General features: G+C 35.2%; 1 protein-coding gene across 9 annotated transcripts in view; it reads right to left on the bottom strand.

Annotated features, from left to right (window-relative positions):
* Window positions 1-24,023, bottom strand: part of RALYL (RALY RNA binding protein like) — an 822,798-nt gene that overhangs the window by 145,238 nt on the left and 653,537 nt on the right. For all 9 annotated transcript variants that reach the window (XM_030839201.2, XM_060287608.1, XM_060287610.1 and 6 more), the window contains one exon: window positions 9,668-9,700. In XM_030839201.2, coding sequence (XP_030695061.1) covers window positions 9,668-9,700 — 33 coding nt within the window. The remainder of the gene's footprint in view (window positions 1-9,667; window positions 9,701-24,023) is intronic.

The raw sequence follows: 24,023 nt of genomic DNA, 5'->3' as shown, positions 1-24,023 counted from the left end.
TATCTTTTGTCAAATTTTTGATGACAGCCATTCTAACATGTGGGAGGTGATTTCATTCTGCTCAAGTTCTGAATCTTTTCAAGTCATGCTGGAATTATTGCAACAGCTTTCTAAGTGACTCTACTATGACCTCACTTTGGAGAATATTCTTCAGTTAAAAGCAAAACAGACAAACAAATACACATACAACCATCCAATGACTCTACTGAATCCTTAGAATGTAAAGGAAGTTCCTTGCATTATCATAATTTCTCAGTATATAGCCACTACTTTAACTCACCAATCTTAATCTCTCTCCTGTCTTTTCATGAACCTTCAGGCTTGTTAGACTGGGATGTCTGATGTGCTTTGTGCAGTCTCTTCTCCCTGCTGCCATTTTTTTCTTCCAATTCTTTCTTCCAGAAATGCTACTCTTAAAACCTCTTTATTGAATTCTTACTTCACCTTGAAGATAAACTCAAGTCCTACATTTTGTCTTGAAAAATTTCCTGACAATCTGGCCAATTTCTTCAACTTCTCAAATCCTAGATTAAGACCATCTTTTAATTCCTAAATGATTGGTAAAAACCAATCATTTTACAGCAGTCATATAACTCTCTTTTTACTTTTTGATGCTCTTTTGCAACTATCCCTAAATTGGCATTGCTTTCCTATTTTCATGCTCCTATTATTAAAATTTTAAATATTGTACTTGTTATTTTATATCAATCTGAGCACACTCCAAAACTGTCTTCCTGTCTTTGTGCTTTTCTGTCTTTCTTGTCTATCTTCCTCAAAGATCTCCCAAGTAAAGTATTTCTTCACTACTGTGCTTGATTTCACTCTTCTGAACTTCCTTTCCAAGAATTCAATCCATTACCACTCTTCTAGAATATTCAGACCTTTGGACTTAATTAGTTGAAATTTCTGTAATTCAGAGGAACTCACTCCTTTAGGAAAGATTTATAACATAACTTAGATGTTGCACAGAATGTTGATAACAATTGATATCTATCCCTGTTTACTATGTGTTGGATGCTGTTCTAAGCACTTTGTAATATTATCTTATTCACAACTGCCCTAAGAGTTAGTTATTACTTCAGGGGAGAATATGAAAGCAGAGAGGAGTTAAAGAAATTGCCCAAGGCACCTAGTTAAGAAAAGACAGAATGGGATACAAACCAAGAAAACCAAATTACAGAACTTAGTCTCCTAAAATAGGTAGCTAATGGTATAATAATATACAGCATCTGTCAGTAAATACGAAGTCTCAAACAAAACCTAGATAAAAGTAAACTAGTACAAATATTTGACCTAATAAGAATGTTGAGGTTTAATAATGTCTTCATAACAATAGCAGAAGTACACTGAAGCTCCAAATTCAGTTCCAAGACTGGAAAGTAAAGGGGGAAATATTCCCCAAGGAAAATTATTTAACAAAATAAAGCTGTTAGCATGGGACTTCCCTGGTGGTCCAGTGGTTAAGACTCCGTTCTTCCACTGCAGGGGCCATGGGTTTGATCCCTGGTTGGGGAAGTTCCACATGCCATGCAGTGTGGTGTATGTATATATATATATATGTATATATATATATATGTGTGTGTATATATATATATATATATATATATATATATATATATATTAGCAATTACTTAGGAATACTTTTAGTTGTAGGGTGAGTTTTGCTGCCCTGGCAGTGTTAGCCCCTTTTTGGTTGGACTTAAGTAGAATAGGTCAGTTACCTCTCAGGGGATGCAGGAACTCCATTGGCTGGGCCATGATTAGCTCACTCATAGAGCCAGTGTTTTAACTGAGATAAATATAATAATTTTGAGATTTTTATCCTTGATGTGTTTTTTAATGTCTCTCAGCCAAGCCTGAGAAACAATATATTCTGAGCTATTCCAATAAAAATTTCAAATTCTTCTGAGTTATTTAAATTATTCTAATATAATGAAAAAATCTGAAAAAAATTTTTACCCATGCAGTAAATAATCATCCTCATAATAAAGCTGCTCATACAAAAATTCATCAACTGTAAAATCATTGGTATGATTCAAAGTTTCAATTCCAAAATACAACTCATTCATAGTAACAGTCTTTGAAAAAGGTTAACTTCATGTTAAAGAGGTAAGAGGAAATAATTCACATGGAAAATTTTACTTTGCCTTGAATATACTTTTAAGTGGCTCAGTGTCTGCAAAGTGTCGACAGCCACTTGCTCTTGAAGGGAATTCATGCATTGTCTTGACATGTCTTTTTACACTATGAATCTCAAATGTCAAATGAACAGGAGCTTCCTTTCCCCTCATCTCTTTTTTTCATTAAAAAGCTGTAAAAAGATTTTTCAAGGCATGACTAGTTTCAAACTAATATTTATATCTTAGACACTTAATTGAGACCATTGCTTGGTTCTTACTCACTTTTCTGAATACAAATTGATGTCTGTTCTCTTCCAACTTATTTCCAAAATCAAAATCTGTCTGATGCCTCATACAAGAAAACACTTGCCAGAAGAGTTTTCTAAATTGCTCTAAAATGGAATGTTTTGAGGATGAGTAGAATATCAACCATCTAGTACTCATTTAGCACTCAAGCCTAAGCTCCATTCTAAAAAACAGAGTTGATTGATTTTTTTTTACTTTTAGGTGGGTTAGATAGGCAAGAACTTGAATTTTTAAATCTATTATTTAAATTTATTATATTTATAATAAAAATGTATTTTATGATATATTTAAATAAATTTACATATGTGATACATGTTACATATAAATTTATTTATATTAAATATACTTATAATAATTTTAATATAAAACTTTTTATCTTCATGTAGTAGAATATTTATTAAATATTAAGCTATAGTATTTAATAATATAATCCCAACCTTAGATCTAGGATGACATTAGAATGAACACAGGCAGTGTGTTCCCTAGGCACCATGGTGATCTCCATGGCACAAATTTTCGTCTGTTTACATCTATTCTGGTCTCTGATGGATGAACTCCAAGACAGTTCTCAATCAATGTGTCCACTTCCGCCATATATATCCAAAACAGAGAGAGACCATGGGAAGTTCTATTTCAAAGATTTTTAAGGAGATTCCAGAGACCATAAATGTCTGCAAGAACAACCTGTGTATGCTTGTAAGGAAAGGATGAGGGAGGATGCATACATGATGTAGACAGTGGTTCCAGCCCTGGCTGGTATCAGAATTGCCTAGATAGCCTTGGAAAACACTGCATCTATTGACCTACCTGAATTAACAGAATCAAACTCTGGGATGAGCATTCATTCCTCACTCCAGGATAAAGGCTATTTTTAAATTTTTCTCAATGAAATTATTTTACTAATCATTTATTGGTGGATAGGAAAGAAAGTTCCACTTAAATCGCCACATAGTTGAAGGGTTAAGATCTGAAATTTCACTTAATTTCCTTTCACAATTTCCTAACCTTTTTCCATAAACAAATATTTCCTGGTGTTATAACTTTCTCTGACAAATTTTTCTGCTGGCATATTTAATTTGAATTTATGTTTGTGACACTTAAACATTTTATTTCATTATTACTGTAGCAAATTTATCAAAGGAAGAATTTTGCTCCCTAATTTACATTAAGAAGAGATGCACATTAAAATTTTATCAATACTTCTTCCCATTAAAATTTTATTCTATTTTATTTTTTTAACATCTTTATTAGAGTATAATTGCTTTACAATGGTGTGTTAGTTTCTGCCTTATAACAAAGTGAATCAGGTATACATATACATATGTCCCCATATCTCTTTACTCTTGAAACTCCCTCCCTCCCACCCTCCGTATTCCACCCCTCTAGGTGGTCACAAAGCACTGAGGTGATCTCCCTGTGCTATGCAGCTGATTCCCACTAGCTATCTATTTTACGTTTGGTAGTGTATATATGTCCATGCCACTCTCTTACTTTGTCACCGCTTACCCTTTGCCCTCCCTGTATCCTCAAGTGCATTCTCTAGTAGGTCTGCATCTTTATTCCCATCTTGCCCATAAGTTCTTCTGACCATTTTTTTTTCTTTTTTTAGGTTCCATATATATGTGTTAGCATACGGTATTTGTTTTCCTCTTTCTGACTTACTTCATTCCATACAACAGTCTCTAGGTCCAGCCACCTCACTACAAATAACTCAGTTTCATTCCTTTTCATGGATGAGTAATATTCCATTGTATATATGTGCCACATCTTCTTTATCCATTCATCTGTTGATGGACACTAGGTTGCTTCCATGTCCTGGCTATTGTAAGTAGATCTGCAATGAATATTTTGGTACATGATCTTTTTGAATTATGGTATTCTCAGGGTATATATCTAGTAGTGGGATTGCTGGGTCGTATGATAGTTCTAATTTTAGTATTTAAGGAACCTACATACTGTTCTCCATAGTGCCTGTATCAATTTACATTCCCACCAACAGTGCAAGAGGGCTCCTTTTTCTCCACAACCTCTCCAGTATTTATTGTTTGTAGAGTTTTTGATGATGGTCATTCTGACCGGTGTGAGATGATATCTCATTGTAGTTTTGATTTGCATTTCTCTAATGATTGATGATGTTGAGCATTCTTTCATGTATTTGTTGGCAATCTGTATATGTTCTTTGGAGAAATGTCTATTTAGGTCTCTGCCCATTTTTGAATTGGGCTCTTTGTTTTTTTGATATTGAGCTGCATGAGTTGCTTGTATGTTTTGGAGATTAATCCTTTGTCAGTTGCTTCATTTGCAAATATTTTCTCCCATCTGAGGGTTGTCTTTTTGTCTTGTTTATGGTTTACTTTGCTGTGCAAAAGCTTTTAAGATTCATTGGGTCCCATTTTTTAATTTTTGTTTTTATTTCCATTTCTCTAGGAGGTGGGTCAAAAAGGATCTTCCTGTGATTTATGTCATAGAGTGTTCTGCCTATGTTTTCCTCTAAGAGTTTGATGGTGTCTGGCCTTACATTTAGGCCTCTAATCCATTTTGAGTTTATTTTTGTGTATGGTGTTAGGGAGTGTTCTAATTTCATTATTTTCCATGTAGCTGTCCAGTTTTCCCAGGACCATTATTGAAGAGGCTGTCTTTTCTCCACTGTATATTGTTGCCTCCTTTACCAAAGAGAAGGTTACCATAAGTAAGTGGGTTTATCTCTGGGCTTTCTATACTGTTCCATTGATCTATCTTTCTGTTTTTGTGTCATTACCATACTGTCTTGATTACTGTAGCTTTGTACTATAGTCTGAAGTCAGGGAGACTGATTCCTGCAGCTCTGTTTTTCTTTCTCAAGATTGCTTTGGTGACAGGGCGAGAGAGAGTCATGGGCATATACACACTAACAAACGCAGTAAGGTAGATAGCTAGTGGGAAGCAGCCGCATGGCACAGGGATATTGGCTCGGTGCTTTGTGACAGCCTGGAGGGGTGGGATGGGGAGGGTGGGAGGGAGGGAGACGCAACAGGGAAGACATATGGGAACATAGGTTTATGTATGACTGATTCACTTTGTTATAAAGCAGAAACTAACACACCATTGTAAAGCAATTATACCCCAATAAAGATGTTAAAAAAAAAAAAAAAAAAAAAAAAAAAAAAAAAAAAAGATTGCTTTGGCTATTGGGGGTCTTTGGGCTTTCAATAGAAATTGTGAAATTTTTTGTTCTATTTCTGTGAAAAATGCCATTGATAGTTTGATAGGTATTGCATTGAATCTGTAGATTGCTTTGGAGAGTAGAGTCATTTTCACAATGTTGATTCTTCCAATCCAAGAACATGGTATATCTCTCCATCTATTTCTATCATCTTTAATTTCTTTCATCAGTGTCTTATAATTTTCTGCATACAGGTCTTCTGTCTCCTTAGGTAGGTTTATTCCTAGATATTTTATTATTTTTGTTGCAATGGTAAATGAGAGTGCTTTCTTAATTTCACTTTCAGATTTTTCATCATTAGTGTGTAGAAATGCTAGAGATTTCTGTGCATTAATTTTGTATCCTGCTAATTTACCAAATTCATTGATTACCTCTGGTAGTTTTCTGGTAGCATCTTTAGGATTCTCTATGTATAGTATCATGTCATCTGAAAACAGTGACTGCTTTACTTCTTCTTTTCCAATTTGGATTCCTTTTATTTCTTTTTCTTCTCTGATTTTTGTGGTTAAAACTTCCAAAACTATGTTGAATAATAGTGGTGAGAGTCGGCAACCTTGTCTTGTTCCTGATCATATGGTGGAAATGGTTTCAGTTTTTATCATTGAGGACGATGTTGACTGTGGGTTTGTCATATATGACCTTTATTATATTGAGGACAGTTCCCTCTATGCCTACTTTCTGGTGAGTTTTTTATCACAAATGGTGTTGAATTTTGTCAAAAGCTTTCTCTGCATCTATTGAAATGATCATATGATTTTTCTCCTTCAATTTGTTAATATGGTTTATCACATTGATTGATTTGCATATATTGAAGAATCCTTGCATTCCTGGGATAAACCCCACTTGTTCATAGTGTATGATCCTTTTAACGTGCTGTTGGATTCTGTTTGCTAGTATTTTGTTGAGGAATTTTGCATCTATATTCATCAGTGATATTGGACTGTAGTTTTCCTTCTTTGTGACATCTTTGTCTGGTTTTGGTATCAGAGCGATGGTGGCCTCATAGAATGAGTTTGGGAGTGTTCCTCCCTCTGCTGTATTTTACAAGAGTTTGAGAAAGATAGGTGTTAGCTAATCTCTAAATGTTTGATAGAATTTTCCTATGAAGCCATCTGGTCCTGCACTTTTGTTTTTTGGAAGATTTTTAATCACAGTTTCCATTTCAGTGCTTGTGATTGGTCTGTTTATATTTTCTATTTCTTCCTGGTTCAGTCTTGGAAGGTTGTGCATTTCTAAGAATTTGTCCATTTCTTCCAGTTTGTCTATTTTATTAGCATAGAGTTGCTTGTAGTAATGTCTCATGATCCTTTGTATTTCTGCAGTGCCAGTTATTACTTCTCCTTTTTCATTTCTAATTCTATTTATTTGAGTCTTCTCTCTTTTTTTCTTGATAAGTCTGGTTCATGGTTTATCAATTTTGTTTATCTTTTCAAAGAATCAGTTTTTAGTTATATTGATCTTTGCTATTTTTTCCTTCATTTCTTTTTCATTTATTTCTGATCTGATCTTTTGATTTCTTTCCTTCTGCTAACTGGGTTTTTTTTGTTCTTCTTTCTATAATTGCTTTAGGTGTAAGGTTACATTGTTTATTTGAGATGTTTCTTGTTTGTTAAGGTCCCATTAAAGTTTTAAATAACAATTGTTAGTGTTCATCATTAAAATATGAAGCAGAATATTGGTACTCATGTTTATTCCATTCACAATTTTCATTTTTCTCTCCCCATTATAAAAACTTCTTTTGGTTTCCCCATGCAACTCAAAGCACAGCTATAGAAGTGGAGTTGTATTCTCTAAACTATTTCAGACCTCTGTGATTGAGTTTTTAGAACATTATTTATGAATATAACTTCCATAACTGTAATAATAGCTAACATTTATGAACAGTTACTATGTGCCAAGAACAGTGCTAAATCCTTGATTTAAATTTTCTTTTTTTATCTCCATTTCACCGATTAGGGACCTGAGATTTGGGAGTTTAAGAAACTGACTAAGTTAATAAAACTAGCTTGTAAGTGTCGGAGTCTACGAGGGTGGAAGCAACTTCTAGAAGTACAGTATATTAATAAGTGCTTTCAGACACTGTTGGACAATGGACTGAAGTATGCAATATTTAGTACTGATTTATTCATTAATGTAATTTTATTGAACATAGAATTAAAATTAATGTAATAAGATATGCAGGGCTTTAGAAAAACTCGACCTTAAATACTCACATGTCAACTGATACCATAGACAGTACATCATGCATATTTATTCCCTTTGGCAAGTGACAAAATTAAAGACACAAATTTGAATCATGGTTCTTATAGTAGATTATCTGTTGCCTAATAGGCTCATATGTGTCCATTATGTTCATTATCACCCTTTCCCTTTACTGAACAGGTTCAGGATAGAGATTCATACATACTTTTGGACAATCTTATTCAAAATCATTTTCTTACAGGAGAATGAAGACATTTAGCTATAAATTAAAGTATCCAGTCAGCAGAACTATTTGGGTTACTTGTTTCCCCACTTTATTTTAAGACAAGTCTAAGTAAAGCAATATCTTCTTACTGCCATGCCAGTTTTCCCATTTTGAGTAGTATTTGCTGAGTGATAGATCTTTCTTTTGGAGAGAGTTTTTCTCAGTGCTCTAATACTGAGTTCTAAATTCCTGATAAGTTTAAAGCAAAGACTACTGAGCATCTGTCCTTGTAAAATAGAGGTTTGCAATAAAAAGTGGATTCCACCTCAGTGTAGTGGAGAGAACAGGAAATGCTGCAGAACAACTGCACTGAGGCATAAAGAGAAGCTATTCCAGCCTCTGGACTTGAAGGCAGGGCACATATGCACTCAAAACAAAAGATTACTTCAGGCTTAAAAGTTTTTAAAAATAGGATCTGATGATCAATGAAAGAAAGAAGTATGTGCTAATGAATTTTTTGGACCAGATCAACTTGACCTTTCATTTTTCATGAAGTCCTCCAATAAATGCATTTACTGTTTTTCTCTCCCAGAACCCCTAACAATTATTTTGATTCCTGTAATTCAAATGGCATTCTGAAAGGCTTTTATGAGGAGTAGAAGGGCAGAGGGAACCATTTTTTTCAATGAGTGACAGAAATATTCACCGGCTACAAGCAAATTAATAAAAGAAAACTGATGTCATCATTTAAAAATCTAACCCCATCCTATGTTTCTGGTCATGACTGCCTATGTGTGTGTGGGGGGGTGTTTTTCTTATCAAATACAGCATGATTTCTTCTAAACTAGATGTCACATCTTCCAATGCTTTTTGATACTTTATAACATCAACCATAATGAGACAGAAGTCCCTTAATAAAACATTTTAATATGTTAGTCAAAGGATTATGTAATATATCAGTAAAAACATCTTTGCTGAGTCTTAATTAGCTAAATGGCTAAAAATAGTATGTGCATATTCTTGTCAACAGTATATTTTTATTAGAACATGTACTGTGACTCAGAATGATACTATCAGAGAGGGTAAGCATTAGTCTTACTTAATCTGCTTCAGAGTTTTTCAGCTTTGTGTTCAGAGAAGCAGTCAGTGGGAGCAGCAGAGAAAAAAAAGTGAAATGAGAGAAAAGGGAAAAAGAAAAACATTTTGGATACAGATTTAGAGAAAAAGGGGGAAGAAATACTGAATAGAGTAGATTGAAAGGAAACAGTACAAAAATGAGTAGACAAACTAGGAATACTGAAGCTGTGGTTCAGAGGAATTTTTAAAACCAATCAGAGCACACTTTTACTTGATGAGATAATCACTGTGTACCTTTTTAGATTTACATAGGATACAGGATTTCATATGCATTCATTAGTTAAATTTCTGAGATCAGAAAACAGCCCAGAGAGCATTTTAGTTGCCTTTTAAATGTAGATAGCCCTATTGCTGAGGAAATGATGAATCAATGGTAGGTTATGACTTTGAATATGGGCTTAAAAGGACTGAAAGTACTGTCTCAGAAGACCTTGTTAATTTGAATTAAAAATCAATTAGAGAATTGAGATTTTAAAAATTTAGACATATACTCACCCAACAGACAGGAAAGGCTCCTTTGACTCAAGTCTATGAAAAAAGATATGAAAAACTTATTTTAATATAACAATTTGCTGTACACTTAAAATTGCTTTTATATGAATCTGACAGAATTATTATACCTGTTTGGATGAAAATGCACAATTTGGAACTAGTAAAAAGCTACAAATAATATATTAAGACTTAATCTGGACTAATTCAAATTCTGGCTGGATTAATGCAGAGGCTAAATAAAATGAGAGAGACATGGAATGGAAACGTAGCATTTAATTAAGATAATACTATTGTTAGTCTAATTCTGATTTACACTCTCTACATTTACTTATTTTCTTTTTTACAACAATTTGTAGAATTTTTAATACATCTATTTATAGTTGAGTAGTGGAACAATTTATAATATATTTGGTTAAATATTGACTGAATAATTTGTTTCCAGTAAATATTTTGTAATGAAGAGAGAAGCAGCATACCATTCATGGTCATTTATTGGCAACAAAACAACTTAGGACAGGGGAAGCCAGGTGACAGATTAGGGTTCTCCTGCCTCCTCTGTGTCTCCAAAGAACCAGGTATTCTTTGTACCTCCTAACATATTAAAGGAAAATTATAATCCTGAAGCCTCTGGCTAGTTGTGACATCTTGAGCAAGCCACTAAAAACCTTCTGAGTCTTACTTTCTCCACTATAAAATAGGCTAAGATTGCTTCCAGCTAATTTTCTGATTTCATAAATTAACTATATCTTTGCAAAAAGTAAATAAATCAGGAAATGATTCACTGCTAAACATTTCCTAATTAATAATTAAGGAGACCAGTTGGTAGGTGTAAGTTTTTAAACTTATGATTATGGGTTAAATGTAGGCAAATGCTGAGGACATTTTAATCTAAACCTTGGTGTTTAAAATTTTTAAGAAACATTCATGTTTTAAACTATTTTATTAATATATAAATAGTTATAGGAAAATGGCAAGAAATTTAATTCTGCAAAAAACATTTACCAAGCACCAGCTGATTATGCTTTGACATGGAAAACTGATGAGACTACCTTAGAATTAAGTCAAAAGACTTTACTTTTATATGAGTCTAAACAATGAAGACAATGACCTCCTTTTTTTTGTCTTATTTCATACTGTGTATATAAAATATGGCTTAGGATAACCTCATCAACCAGAGGGCAGAAGCAAGAAGAACTACAACCCTGCAGCCTGTAGAACAAAAACCACATTCACAGAAAGATAAACAAAATGAAAAAGCAGAGGGCTATGTACCACATGAAGGAACAAGATAAAACCCCAGAAAAACAACTAAATGAAGTGGAGATAGGCAACCATCTAGAAAAAGAATTCAGAATAATGATAGTGAAGATGATACAGGACCTCGGAAAAAGAATGGAGGCAAAGATTGAGAAGATGCAAGAAATGTTTAACAAAGATCTAGAAGAATTAAAGAACAAACAAGAGAGATTAACAACACAGTAACTGAAATGAAAATTACACTAGAAGGAATCAATAGCAGAATAACTGAGGCAGAAGAATGGACAAGTGACCTGGAAGACAGAATGGTGGAATTCACTGCTGTGGAACAGAATAAAGAAAAAGAATGAAAAGAAATGAAGACAGCCTAAGAGACCTCTGGGACAACATTAAACACAACAACATTCACATTATAGGGGTCCTAGAAGGAGAAGAGAGAGAGAAAGCACCCGAGAAAATATTTGAAGAGATTATAGTTGAAAACTTCCCTGACATGGGACAAGAAATAGCCACCCAAGTCCAGGAAGCCCAGAGAGTCCCAGGAACTCCCATAAGGTTAACAGATGATTTCTCAGCAAAAACTCTACAAGCCAGAAGGGAGTGGCATGATATACTTAAAGTGATGAAAGGGAAGAAACTACAATCAAGATTACTCTACCTGGCAAGGATCTCATTCAGATTCAATGGAGAAATCAAAAGGTTTACAGACAAGCAAAAGTTAGGAGAATTCAGCAGCACCAAACCAGCTCTACAACAAATGATAAAGGAACTTCTCTAAGTGGGAAACACAAGAGAAGAAAAGGACCTACAAAAACAAACCCATAACAATTAAGAAAATGGTAATAGGAACATACATATTGATAATTACCTTAAATGTGAATGGATTAAATGCTTCAACCAAAAGACACAAGCTTGCTGAATGGATACAAAAACAAGACCCATATATATGTTGTATACAAGAGATCCACTTCAAACCTAGCGACATGTTCAGACTGAAAGTGAGGGATGGAAAAAGATATTCTATGCAAATGGAAATCAAAGGAAAGCTGGAGTAGTAATACTCATGTCAGATAAAATAGACTTTAAAATAATGTTACAAGAGACAAGGAAGGACACTACATAATGATCAAGGGATCAATCCAAGAACATATAACAGTTATAAATATATATGCACCAACATAGGAGCACCTCAATACATAAGGCAACTGATAACAACTATAAAAGAGGAAATAGACAGTAACACAATAATATTGGGGAACTTTGACAACTCACTTACACCAATGGACAGATCAGCCAAACAGAAAATAAGGAAACACAAGCTTTAAATGACACAATAGACCAGATAGATTTAATTGATATTTATAGGACATTCCATCCAAAAACAGCAGATTACACATTCTTCTCAAGTGCGCATGGATCATTCTCCAGTATAGATCACATCTTGGGTCACAAATCAAACCACAGTAAATTTAAGAACATTGAAATCATATCAAGCATCTTTTCTGACCACAACACTATGAGAATAGAAATAAATTACAGGGAAAAAATGTGAAAAACACAAGCACGTGGAGGCTAAACAATAGGTTACTAAATAACCAAGAAATCACTGAAGAAATCAAAGAGGAAATCAAAAATTACCTAGAGACAAATGACAATGAAAACATGATGATCCAAAGCCTATGGGATGTAGCAAAAGCAGTTCTAAGTTGGAAGTTTATACCAATACAATCCTACCTCAAGAAACAATAAAAATCTTAAATAAACAAACTAACCTTACACCTAAAGGAACTAGAGAAAGAAGAACAAACAAAACCCATAGTTAGCAGAAGGAAAGAAATCATAAAGATCAGAATAGAAATAAATGAAATAGAAACAAAGAAAACAATAACAAAGATCAATAAAACTAAAAGCTGGTTCTTTGAGAAGATAAACAAAATTGAAAAACCATTAGACAGACACATCAAGAAAAAGATGGAGAGGACTCAAATCAATAAACTTAGAAAGGAGAAAGGAGAAGTTACAACAGACACTGCAGAAATACAAAGCATCCTAAAAGACTACTACAAGAAACACTATGCCAATAAAATGGACAACCTGGAAGAAATGGACAAATTCTTAGAAAGGTATAACCTGCGTAGACTGAACCAGGAAGAAATAGAAAATATGAACAGACCAATCACAAGTAATGAAATTGAAACTGTGATTAAAAATCTTCCAAAACACAAAAGTTCAGGACCAGATGGTTTCATGGGTGAATTCTATCAAACATTTAGAGAAGAGCTAACACCCGTCCTTCTCAAATTCTTCCAAAAACTACAGAGGAAGGAACACTCCCAAACTCATTCCATGAGACCACCATCACCCTGATACCAAAACCAGACAAAGATATTAAAGAAAAGAAAAGTAGAGACCAATATCACTGATGAATATAGAATCAAAAATCCTCAACAAAATACTAGCAAACAGAATCCAACAGCACAATAAAAGGATCATACGCCATGATCAAGTGGGATTCATCCCAGGGATGGAAGGATTCTTCAATATACACAAATTAATCAATGTAATACACCATATTAACAAGTTGAAGTATAAAAATAATATGATAAACTCAATAGATGCAGAGAAATCTTTTAACAAATTTCAACACCCATTTATGATAAAAACTCTCCAGAAAGTGGGCATAGAGGGAACCTACCTCAACATAATAAAGGCCAAATATGACAAACCCACAGCAAACATCATTCTCAATGGTGAAAAACTGAAATCATTTCCACTAGGATCAGGAACAAGACAAGAATGTCCACTCTCACCACTATTATTCAACTTAGTTTTGGAAGTCCTAGCCCTGGCAATCAGAGAATATAAAGAAATAAAAGGAACCCAAATTGGAAAAGAAGTAAAACTGTCACTGTTTGCAGATGACATGATATTATACATAGAGAATCCTAAAGATGCCACCAGAAAACTCCTAGAGCTAAGCAATAAATTTGGTAGTTGCAGGATACAAAATTAATGCACAGAAATCTCTTGCATTCCTATACACTAATGATGAAAAATCTGAAAGAGAAATTAAGGAAACACTCCAATTTACCATTGTAACAAAAAGAATAAAATACCTAGGAAGAAACCTACATAGGGAGACAAGACCTGTAGGCAGAAAACTACAAGACACTGTTGAAAGAAATTAAAGATGATACCAACCGATGGAGAGATACACCATATTCTTGGATTGAAAGAATCAATATTGTGAAAATGACTATACTACCCAATGCAATATGCAGATTCAATGCAATCCCTATCAAATTACCAATGGCATTTTTCACACAACTATAACAAAAATCTTAAAAATGGTATGGAGACACAAAAGACCTTGAATAGCCAAAACAGTCTTGAGTGAAAAAGACGGAATTGGAGGAATCGGATTCCCTGACTTCAGACTATACTACAAAGCTACAGTAATAAAGACAATGTGGTACTGACACAAAAACAGAAATATAGTTCAACAGAACAGGACAGAAAGCAGAGAGATAAACCCACACAGCTATGGTCAACTAATCTATGACAAAGGAGGCAAGGATATACCATGGAGAAAAGACAGTCTCTTCAATAAGTGGTGCTGGGGAAAGTGGACAGCTACATGTAAAAGAATGAAATTAGATCACTCCCTAACACCATACACAAAAGTAAACTCAAAATGGATTAAAGACCTAAATATAAGGCCAGACACTATAAAATTCATAGAGGAAAACATGGGCAGAATACTCTTTGACATAATTCACAGCAAGATCCTTTTTGACCACTTCCTAGAGAAGTGGAAATAAAAACAAAAATAAACAAATGGGACCTAATGAAACTTAAAAGCTTTTGCAAACAAAGGAAACTACAAACAAGACAAAAAGACAACCTTCAAAATGGGAGAAAATATTTGCAAACGAATCAACAGGCAAAAGATTAATCTCCAAAATATATAAAGAGCTCATGTAGCTCAATATTAAAAAAAACAAACAGTCCAATCCAAAAATGAGCAGAAGACCTAAATAGACATATCTCCAAAGAAGACATACAGATGGCCAAGAAGCACATGAAAAGCTGCTCAACATCACTAATTATTAGAGAAATGAAAAACAAAACTACAGTGAGGTATCATCTCATACCAGTTAGAATGGCCATCATCCGAATATCTACAAACAACAAATGCTGGAGAGGGTATGGAGAAAGGGAACCCTCTTGCACTGTTGGTGTGAATGTAAATTGATACAGCCACAATGGAGAACAGTATGGAGGTTGCTTAAAAAACTAAAAATAGAATTACCATATGACCCAGCAATCCAACTTCTGGGCATTTACCCAGAGAAAAACCATAATTCAAAAAGACACGTACACCCCAATACTCATTGCAGCACTATTTACAATAGCCAGGTCATGGAACCAACCTATATGCCCATCGACAGACAAATGGGTGAAGAAGATGTGGTACATATATACAATGGAATATTACTCAGCCATAAAAAGGAACGAAACTGAGTTATTTTTAGTGAGGTGGATGGACCTAGAGTCTGTCATACAGAGTGAAGTAAGTCAGAAAGAGAAAAACAAATACCATATGTTAACACATATATATGGAATTTAAAGAAAAAAGAAAAAAAGATGATCAGAAGAACCTAGGGGCAAGATGGGAATAAAGACACAGACCTACTAGAGAATGGACTTGAGGATATGGGGAGGGGGAAGGGTAAGCTGGGACAAAGTGACAGAGTGGCATGGACATATATAAACTACCAAACGTAAAATAGATAGCTAGTGGGAAGCAGCCACATAGCACAGGGAGATCAGTTCGGTGCTTTGTGACCACCTAGAGGGGTGGGATAGGTAGGGTGGGAAGGCGGGAGATGCAAGACGGAGGAGATATGGGGATATATGTATATGTATAACTGATTCACTTTGTTATAAAGCAGAAACTAACACACAATTGTAAAGCAATTATACTCCAATAAAGATGTTAAAAAAATGTGGTACATATATACAATGGAATATTACTCAGCCATAAAAAGGAACAAAATTTGGTCATTTGTAGAGACATGGATGAATCTAGAGACTGTCATACAGAGTGAAGTAAGTCAGAAAGAGGAAAACAAATATCGCATATTAATACATATATGTGGAACCTAGAAAAATGGTATAGATGAAGTGGTTTGTAGGGCAGAAATTTAGATACAGATGTAAAGAACAAACATATGGACACCAAGGGGGGAAAGTGGCGGGGCATGGGGGTGGTGGTGTGATGAACTGAGAGATTGGGATTGACATGTATACACTGATGTGTATAAGATGGATGACTGATAACCTGCTGTTTAAAAAAATGAATAAAATAAAATTCAAAAATAAAAAATGGCTTATTAGAAATATGCCTTGGTCCACTTACAGGCTGAGCCAATATGGTTCTTTGCCCAATGTTCTGCTTCTTTGGGTGAAAATTTATAGCAGGGAGAGACTCTTTTAGGGAGCAGCTGCCCTAGCAAACTCTCTAAATAGCAGCATATAAGGAAGAAGCAGAGAAAAACAATAGTTGGTGTTAAGAGTTGGAGGCATATATTTATGTAACCTTTTCTTCTCCTGAATTCCAATATTATTCCCGCCTCCATGTAAATTATTGGCCATATTGTGTGCTTGTTTTTCCCATACATTTATGATATGGATAGGTAAACAGATCTAAGAGAAAAAATACTGAAGATAAATAGTGAAATATGTTTGGATATGCTTGTTTTATAAGACACGACTAGTGCCAAATGATGAAATTACCTTGAAGAAATGAGGGGGATTCTATATAACATGATGCAGAAGATGGTTAACTTATTTGGAACATCAACGTGATGATGATAGCACTTCTCCCTTATTTTTCCATCTAATAACACTTGAGAAATAGCTAACATGAGGGTATGAATAGAATACCTTCTCCCCATGTTTGCCAATAATTCAGCCTAACATCAGTCAGACTTCAGTGCACGTGTGTTATTTGCTTGTGTCAGGTGCTAACCTCCAGTCGCCTAGTTCTCCATTTCCCACGGCCTACACTAGCCCCCTTGCCTCTCACTTCTGCATGCTTCTTAGTGGCATTGAATAATATAGTAAACAAAATTTAAAACATTTAATGTATGACTCCCCTTTCATTCTGCACATCTTAATTAGCAATGTCTGGTCAATTTTTCCTTTATGTTCCTCTTATCTCTCTCTTCACTCAGTTCCCAGGCTAGTTCTTGTCACCTATCCCAGCCTAACTGGTCTCTCCAAATGTAATTTCTTTGTTCAGAGTTACTCCAACTTGATACGCTGGACTCACACTAAGCTTCCTTCCATGCTGCCACCCACACCACTTGTTTAGAAACTGCATTTGTGCCACTTTACTTACGGGCATCATAATCAACGTGAATAGAGGCAAGACCCACCACTTGTCTTTCCCTGTGCAATTACTAGAATGCTGAGTTCAGAATGTGTTTGAAGTAATATTTATTGATTGATTTTCCCTTTTTTTCTGAAGTAAGTAGCTGTTGGATTGGAGCATATAGGTACATATGTTGCCCCACTGACCCCAGTGATTTATAGGGTTAGTCTTACTATCTACTTAGTTGTCTCCTTTGACTTTTACCACTTGACTTGCCATTTCAACCATCTCTTTCCAAGTGCTCAATATAAGATCTCAGAAGAGAATCCAAAGTTTTTAAAATGATGTTGGATAGAGTTCTGCCTGATGTTCTATAAACCAGGGGTTTGCAAACTCCAGTCTATAGGCCAAATCCTGCTCACCACCTGATTTTACACAACCTGAAGCTAAGAGCGTTTTTTACATTTTTTAATGTTTGGAAAATATCAAAAGAAGAATATTTCATGAGTCATGAAAATTATATGCAATTCAAATTTCAGTGTCCATAAATAAAGTTCATTGGGACACAGTCATACTCATTTATATATTGTTTAAGACTGTTTTTGTGCTACAGTAGTAAGTTGAGTCATTGTAACAGGGACTGAATGTCCACAAACTTAAAATATTTACTATATGATCTTTACAGAAAAAAAGTGTTCCATCACTTGAAATATGATTATATTGTGGGAAGGAGTTGGAAACAATTTCTCAAAAGTGGCACTCTTTATTTTGCTACCTATCAAGATATTCTCCCAGACTTCAAAGTTCAGAATAATTTGAATTCCTTCTCTACATCACCAATTCAGTCTCTGACCCTACTGACAGATTAATTCCCCTAAATGCTGTTTTCATGTCACCACCTTTCTTGATGATTTCAATAACTACAGAATGATGCCCAAACTTTTCAGCTGTCATTTGAAAGCTCTTCGCAAACGTGCCTCACACCAACTTTCCACATTATTCTTTATCACTTCTATTACTAACTACTTTATTCCAGGAAATTTGTCTATATATAGCCCAAACAAATCTGGTTTAGCTTTGCTTTGGTGTCTTTAAATTTTGTTTCTATACTGGAATATTGTTTTATTCCTTCTTTTCCCTATCAAATTCTATTTACCTTTTGAGTTTATCTAACTTAAAAAGCCATTCCTGACACCTTCATCTTATAGGGACAATCCTGTCTCTAAACTTCTATTACTTATTATCTCCATCACTATGCTATAGTCTCAAGACAATAGTCCTTGTTAAAAAGTTAACTTAGAGTTTATTAAGATTGGTAAGAATGTTAAACTTGCCTCTCTGCTTGGATAAGAAGCTCCTGACAGTTCTTTGTTAAGCTTTCCAATGGGCCCAGGAGGGAGATGTCTGCTGATGCTCTATGAATTGAGCAGAAAGGCAAGGTTATTGTGAACTAGTCACTGTAAGTCATGAAGACAAGCATTTTCAGTGGTGACATGGAGCAGGAAATCTTGGTCCCCACAGAGGGGACCTTTATGGCCACGACTATGCCAAAGAAAGGTAGTTAACTCTAAGGGCTGAAACTGCTTGAATATACAAAAAGCTCATTTTTGTAATTTTCATTCTGAAAAGTGAAAAAAATGTAAAAGAAGAAAACTACTAGGAAAAACATCCTTTTGGAGAAAATTGTTTATCAGTTTGATCCTTAGAAACAGGTGATTACATTGTGATATGCCCAGAGAGAACTTCTCTGAGTTTTTTTATAAGGTAATTGTTCTGCGAAGAAAATGATTGATTTTATCTTTCCTGGGATTTTCTTTTAACATGAAATAGGTAGTGAATTTAATAACTCCTCATTTAAGACCCACTAGAATTAAGAGTAGAATAAGGTAAACAAATCACAGCCTTTAGAAAAATAAGACACAGTAGAGAAATAAAATAAAATGAGAAATGAAGATCAATATTTGCGGCTAAAAGACTTATTATACTTTGTATTTAACAAGAACAAAAAACTAAACCAAATTTACTAAGGGTCAGACATTACTCAAAGTGCTTTATAAACATTGACTTATTTAAACATCATGATACTTCTGAGGTAGATCTCATTTTGCAGAGGAGGAAACTGATACCCAAAGACGCTAACTATCTTGCACAAGGTTACACAGCTGAAGAATGGTTGAAGTAGGATCTGAACTTAGGCAATCTGGCTCCAAAGTTCTTGTGGTCATGTCTTGCATGGTGTGCTGCCTCACATCTGTTTATTTATTTTGTTTTTTTCATTTTGTTTGCACGTGCCTTATGGCATTTCCTCTCTTTATACATTCTGTGTTCTACTGAGAAATCGTATTTGATTTCAAATGTCTTCAAATGATGGATATTCACAAACTTAAGTCTGCAGCATCACACAATTTGTTTATGCATGGCTATATCCACTCACCATACAACTCCAATTATAGGTGCCTTTAACTTAACATGCCCCAAATGAAATTAATCATCTTCTCTCATTCTGCTCCTCTTTATCCCTAACTGAATGGCATAATCAGCCATCCAGATAATCAAACTAGAAAGATTAGAATCTTTCTCATTAACTCCTTTCTAGCGACACTCACTTTCAGTAGATTCTCCTAGTTCTGTTGTTTCTATTGCCAAAAGTCCTCTTCATTCTGTTCTTCCGTCCCTATTATTATCTTCCGTCCCTATTATCCCTATTATTATTATCTTCCGTCCCTATTATTATCTTCCGTCCCTATTATCCCTATTATTATTATCTTCCGTCCCTATTATTATTAGTTCAAGTGGTCATCAACTTTTATGTGGGCTATTAGAATAATATCCTCTGTGACCTTCCTTCTTCAGTATTTCTTTGGAATAGCCATATCTACTAGCAGAACTATCTTTCTACAATACAAATGTGATCATGTAATTCCCTTCATTACAAATATCTGAGTGCTTCTAGGAAATATTCCCTTATAAGGCACCATAGGTTGGTTAGGAGTGCTTCATAACTGTCCCCATAATAGGCCCCTGTAACACTCAATCATGATGTATTAAAACTTGGAAGCATATTTTCCAGGCTCCCCATTAAGACTGTATAATCCTTGAAGGTAAGAACTCACTGTAATTCAAATACTTAGAATCATGTCTACTTCATAAGAGGCTCTTGGTAATGATTTTGTCAGATGAACTTTCCCTGCCTTGCTCTCCCACCCCTACTTCCGTTATTTGCCTACAGAATAAACCCTTTAATATAACTAAAAGTTCATTCAATATCTGGTTCTAGGGTACCTTACCAGTCTTTTGTCTGCTACCACTTCAGCCTACAGATTCTATGCTCCAACCAAGCTGAGCCAACTTCTCACCGTCAAGTGACATCCTGCTTCCTCACATTCCTGTGCCTTGGCATGTACTGGGTTTTGGCAGAAATGACTTCAACTACCTTGTTTTTGCAAAACTAGTGTTTTTTTATGAATCCAAAGTGACATAACTATGATCCCCTACTATATTTATAGGATTTTGTAGTTAAAATTATGGAGCAGCAACACTACTATCTGATCTATTCTCTTTAGGAATGATAACCCACATGTGACCTACATTTAAGATGGATATACCAAAGGGCTGAGAATACAGCTTCCAGAATCAGACTGCCAGATTCTGGTCCTGACACTACCACCTTCTGGCTGCACAGCCTTGGAAAAGTAAGGAGTTTTTCCTTGCGCCTCAATGATCTCATCTACAAAATGAAGGTAACAATAGACCTAACTCTTAGGGGTGTGGAGAGAATTAGATAAATAACTAAATACATCAGATACAGGGAGTCCAGGCTGGGGAACAAGTTGTTTAGCAGTTATATATTAATGAGTCATGTTGGGATATGTTGCAGAAGATATGCTGGAGGCAAATGTGGAAATGTAGGCCTGGAACTCAGGGAGAACATCTGGGGAAATACAGGTTTAGGAGTCATGTCATCAACCCATAGTTAGTATGTGACATCATAGGAGAGAATGAGGGTCCCAGACAGAGTGTGTAGAATGGGAAGAAAATGGTTTTAGAGAGAATATCTGGGGTCAGGATTCCAGGCATAGATGCAAAGCTCAGAAAGGGGCAGGAGAACTGTTTAGCCATTGGTACCCAGAACATAGCTGATGTCCACCAGTGTGGGCTGAGTGAGCAAATCTGTGCCTGGATCTGTCACCAGCCTTTAATCTGTTCTGTAGGATAGGAGTAAATAAAAAAAGAAAAGATTTCTCTCTGGAAGTAGCTCATGTGTGCTTAACCTAAACTAGAAAGGAGGAAAAATGGAGGAGGATTACATTCTTAGATATACATCAGAGTCTAGTTTGAAATCTAGTGATGCTTGAAACACAGTTTTTCAACCCATGAATGAATGAATTAACCCATTAAAGGGATGGAAAACCTTTTATCATTACATACTATTTTTTTCTCAAAAAGAATTGATCTTCATCTGCATTTCAAATAATATTTTAAAGACAAACATAATTGCAGGCATTTTATGTAAAGAACAGTGTGGCTGATTCCTATCTGTCCCATCACTCTCTCCAGGAACCCTGGGAGAGTCTAATGATGATCACCATAGCCAGAGCTTACTATGTTCTAGAAACTATGCCAGGCCCTGTATACATGTAATTTTGACAATAGAAGATGAAAAAATAAGTTCAGAAACACAAAGTAATTTGCTCAAAGTCATACAGCAAAGTTATGGAGTCTGAATTCAATCACAGACCTGACTCCAAAGTCTATACTCTTAGCCTCTGCTCTATCCTCTAAGAAATGGGAAAGAACAAAATAAATGCTACACACTGGCTGGGCCTCTGGTCTATCTGACCCCATACAGGGCAGGGTGTGGTCCAGGTCATTGTGAGTTAACACTTGCTAACCAATTGCTCTTTATTTATGGAGTAACTTGATATGCTATTTTATGAATAGCTTAATAACCTTCTTAAGGATTATAGGAATCTTATTTTGATATTTAAAATTTAACCTAAATTTCATCATTAGCCATTTATAATCTAAACACATCCACAGAACATTTTCATCATTCCAAGGTCTTCTAATTTAAAAAGGCTTTGTTTTCAAAGTAAGTGTTTAAATATGAACAAAAACTTATGATTTTGATCAAAGATAAGTACTTGTAAGGTGATTCTTAGATGCTATCCTTTACTGAACATTAAAAAATAAAACAATTCTGTCAGTATTCTTAAAAATTCATTTATCACCAAAAGGTAAAAAATGAAACAAAACAAAACAAAACAAACACATAAGAGTCTTCTTTATGTAACAGGAACCGGATATTCATAGGTGAGTTCTTTGACATTCAGTGAACGTTGGAATCTGTCTATGGTACTTATTATTTTGGCTCTTCTCTCCTCACCTAACAAGAAAAAATAAAAGCAAAGGCAGCCCAGTCTTCTGTGCCAACTGACCAGGGCCCAGATGCCTAGGAACCCTTGCTGTGGGGAGCAATACAAGAGGCTTGTTAGGAAGGACAACCTCCTTGGTGCCCGCTTGGGAAGGAGCACTGGGCTGCGCAGGCGCCAACCTCCTCATCTCCACCAACCCAAAGAAGTCTGAGTTCACATCATCAGTCAGTGTCTTTGGTGGAACAAGAGTTCAAGACGCTGTTGTCCACTGATCTTAATCAGCACTCAGAGCATTCTCGTGCCAACCATGGTGCTTTTCCAGGGGTGGCTACTTACAATGGTGTAATGTTAGAATAGATGCTCAAGGATTATCCCATGTGTAGCCTTTTGCTGTGTCCTGTCAACCACACTGAGAAATTTGTGACAAAGCAGAGTTCTGGGATTGGACTGCAATGGGATACTCTGGGGTGGCTAAGAATGGGAACTATCATTTCCTTAATCTGAGAGGTCAAATAAGCTTTAATTTTCATGTCAATGTGTACTAATTGATGGTGGCTGCTGGGAACAACATGTTGACAAGAATTATAAAACCTATTTAGGTCTCAGGGTGTAACAGTGCTGTAATTAACCTATGTCTGAGATAGAAATAGGAAGAGAAAGGAGAAGAATGGTCTCCAAATATGTATTTACCAACTTTGTGCTAATAGAAGGCACAGAAATTTGCTCAAACTTACAAAAGGAATAAAGAGGTATAAAGTCTGCAGTGAAACCTAGATTTCTAGACATACACCAATGTGTACAAATAATAATGTATACCTAATGTCACATATATAATAATAGACAATATTCTAAATCTGACACACTACTTAAGCCTTTTGATACATTTAGTCCTCACAACCTCCCTTGAAGTTGATACCATTATCATATATATTTTATACATAGGAAACAGAGTCAGAGAGGGATCGAGTAATTTACCCAAGATCTATTAACCTAGAAAGTCATAGAGCAGGATGATAAATCAGGCAGTCTGATTAAGACTTTCAGTTCTTCATATGATAGTGTATCTTTACCATTTTCCTATATGTTATTTTTTGGTCATTAGAGGAGGTCAAATTCACCTCAAAACTGTAGAGAGCCAGCTCCTGTGGTGGAATTTGCTACAATGGATTCCATTTCTCTGGAGTAAAAAAAAAAAAAAAAAACTTTTCCCTTTATTTCCTGCGATACCTTTTTCAAGGGCTTTCATGTCCAATTGAAATCTCTGCTTAGGGCTCTCATCAGGCCCTCTGGTACATTCTATTTGTGGTTACCACCATCTGCGCTTCTGACTCCAGGAACAAGTTAATGG

The sequence above is a fragment of the Globicephala melas genome, chromosome 17 (genome assembly GCF_963455315.2).
Source record: "Globicephala melas chromosome 17, mGloMel1.2, whole genome shotgun sequence".
Lineage (NCBI taxonomy): Eukaryota > Metazoa > Chordata > Mammalia > Artiodactyla > Delphinidae > Globicephala > Globicephala melas.
Note: the sequence above shows the minus strand (reverse complement) of the source record. Positions and strands in the feature narration are given on the sequence as shown.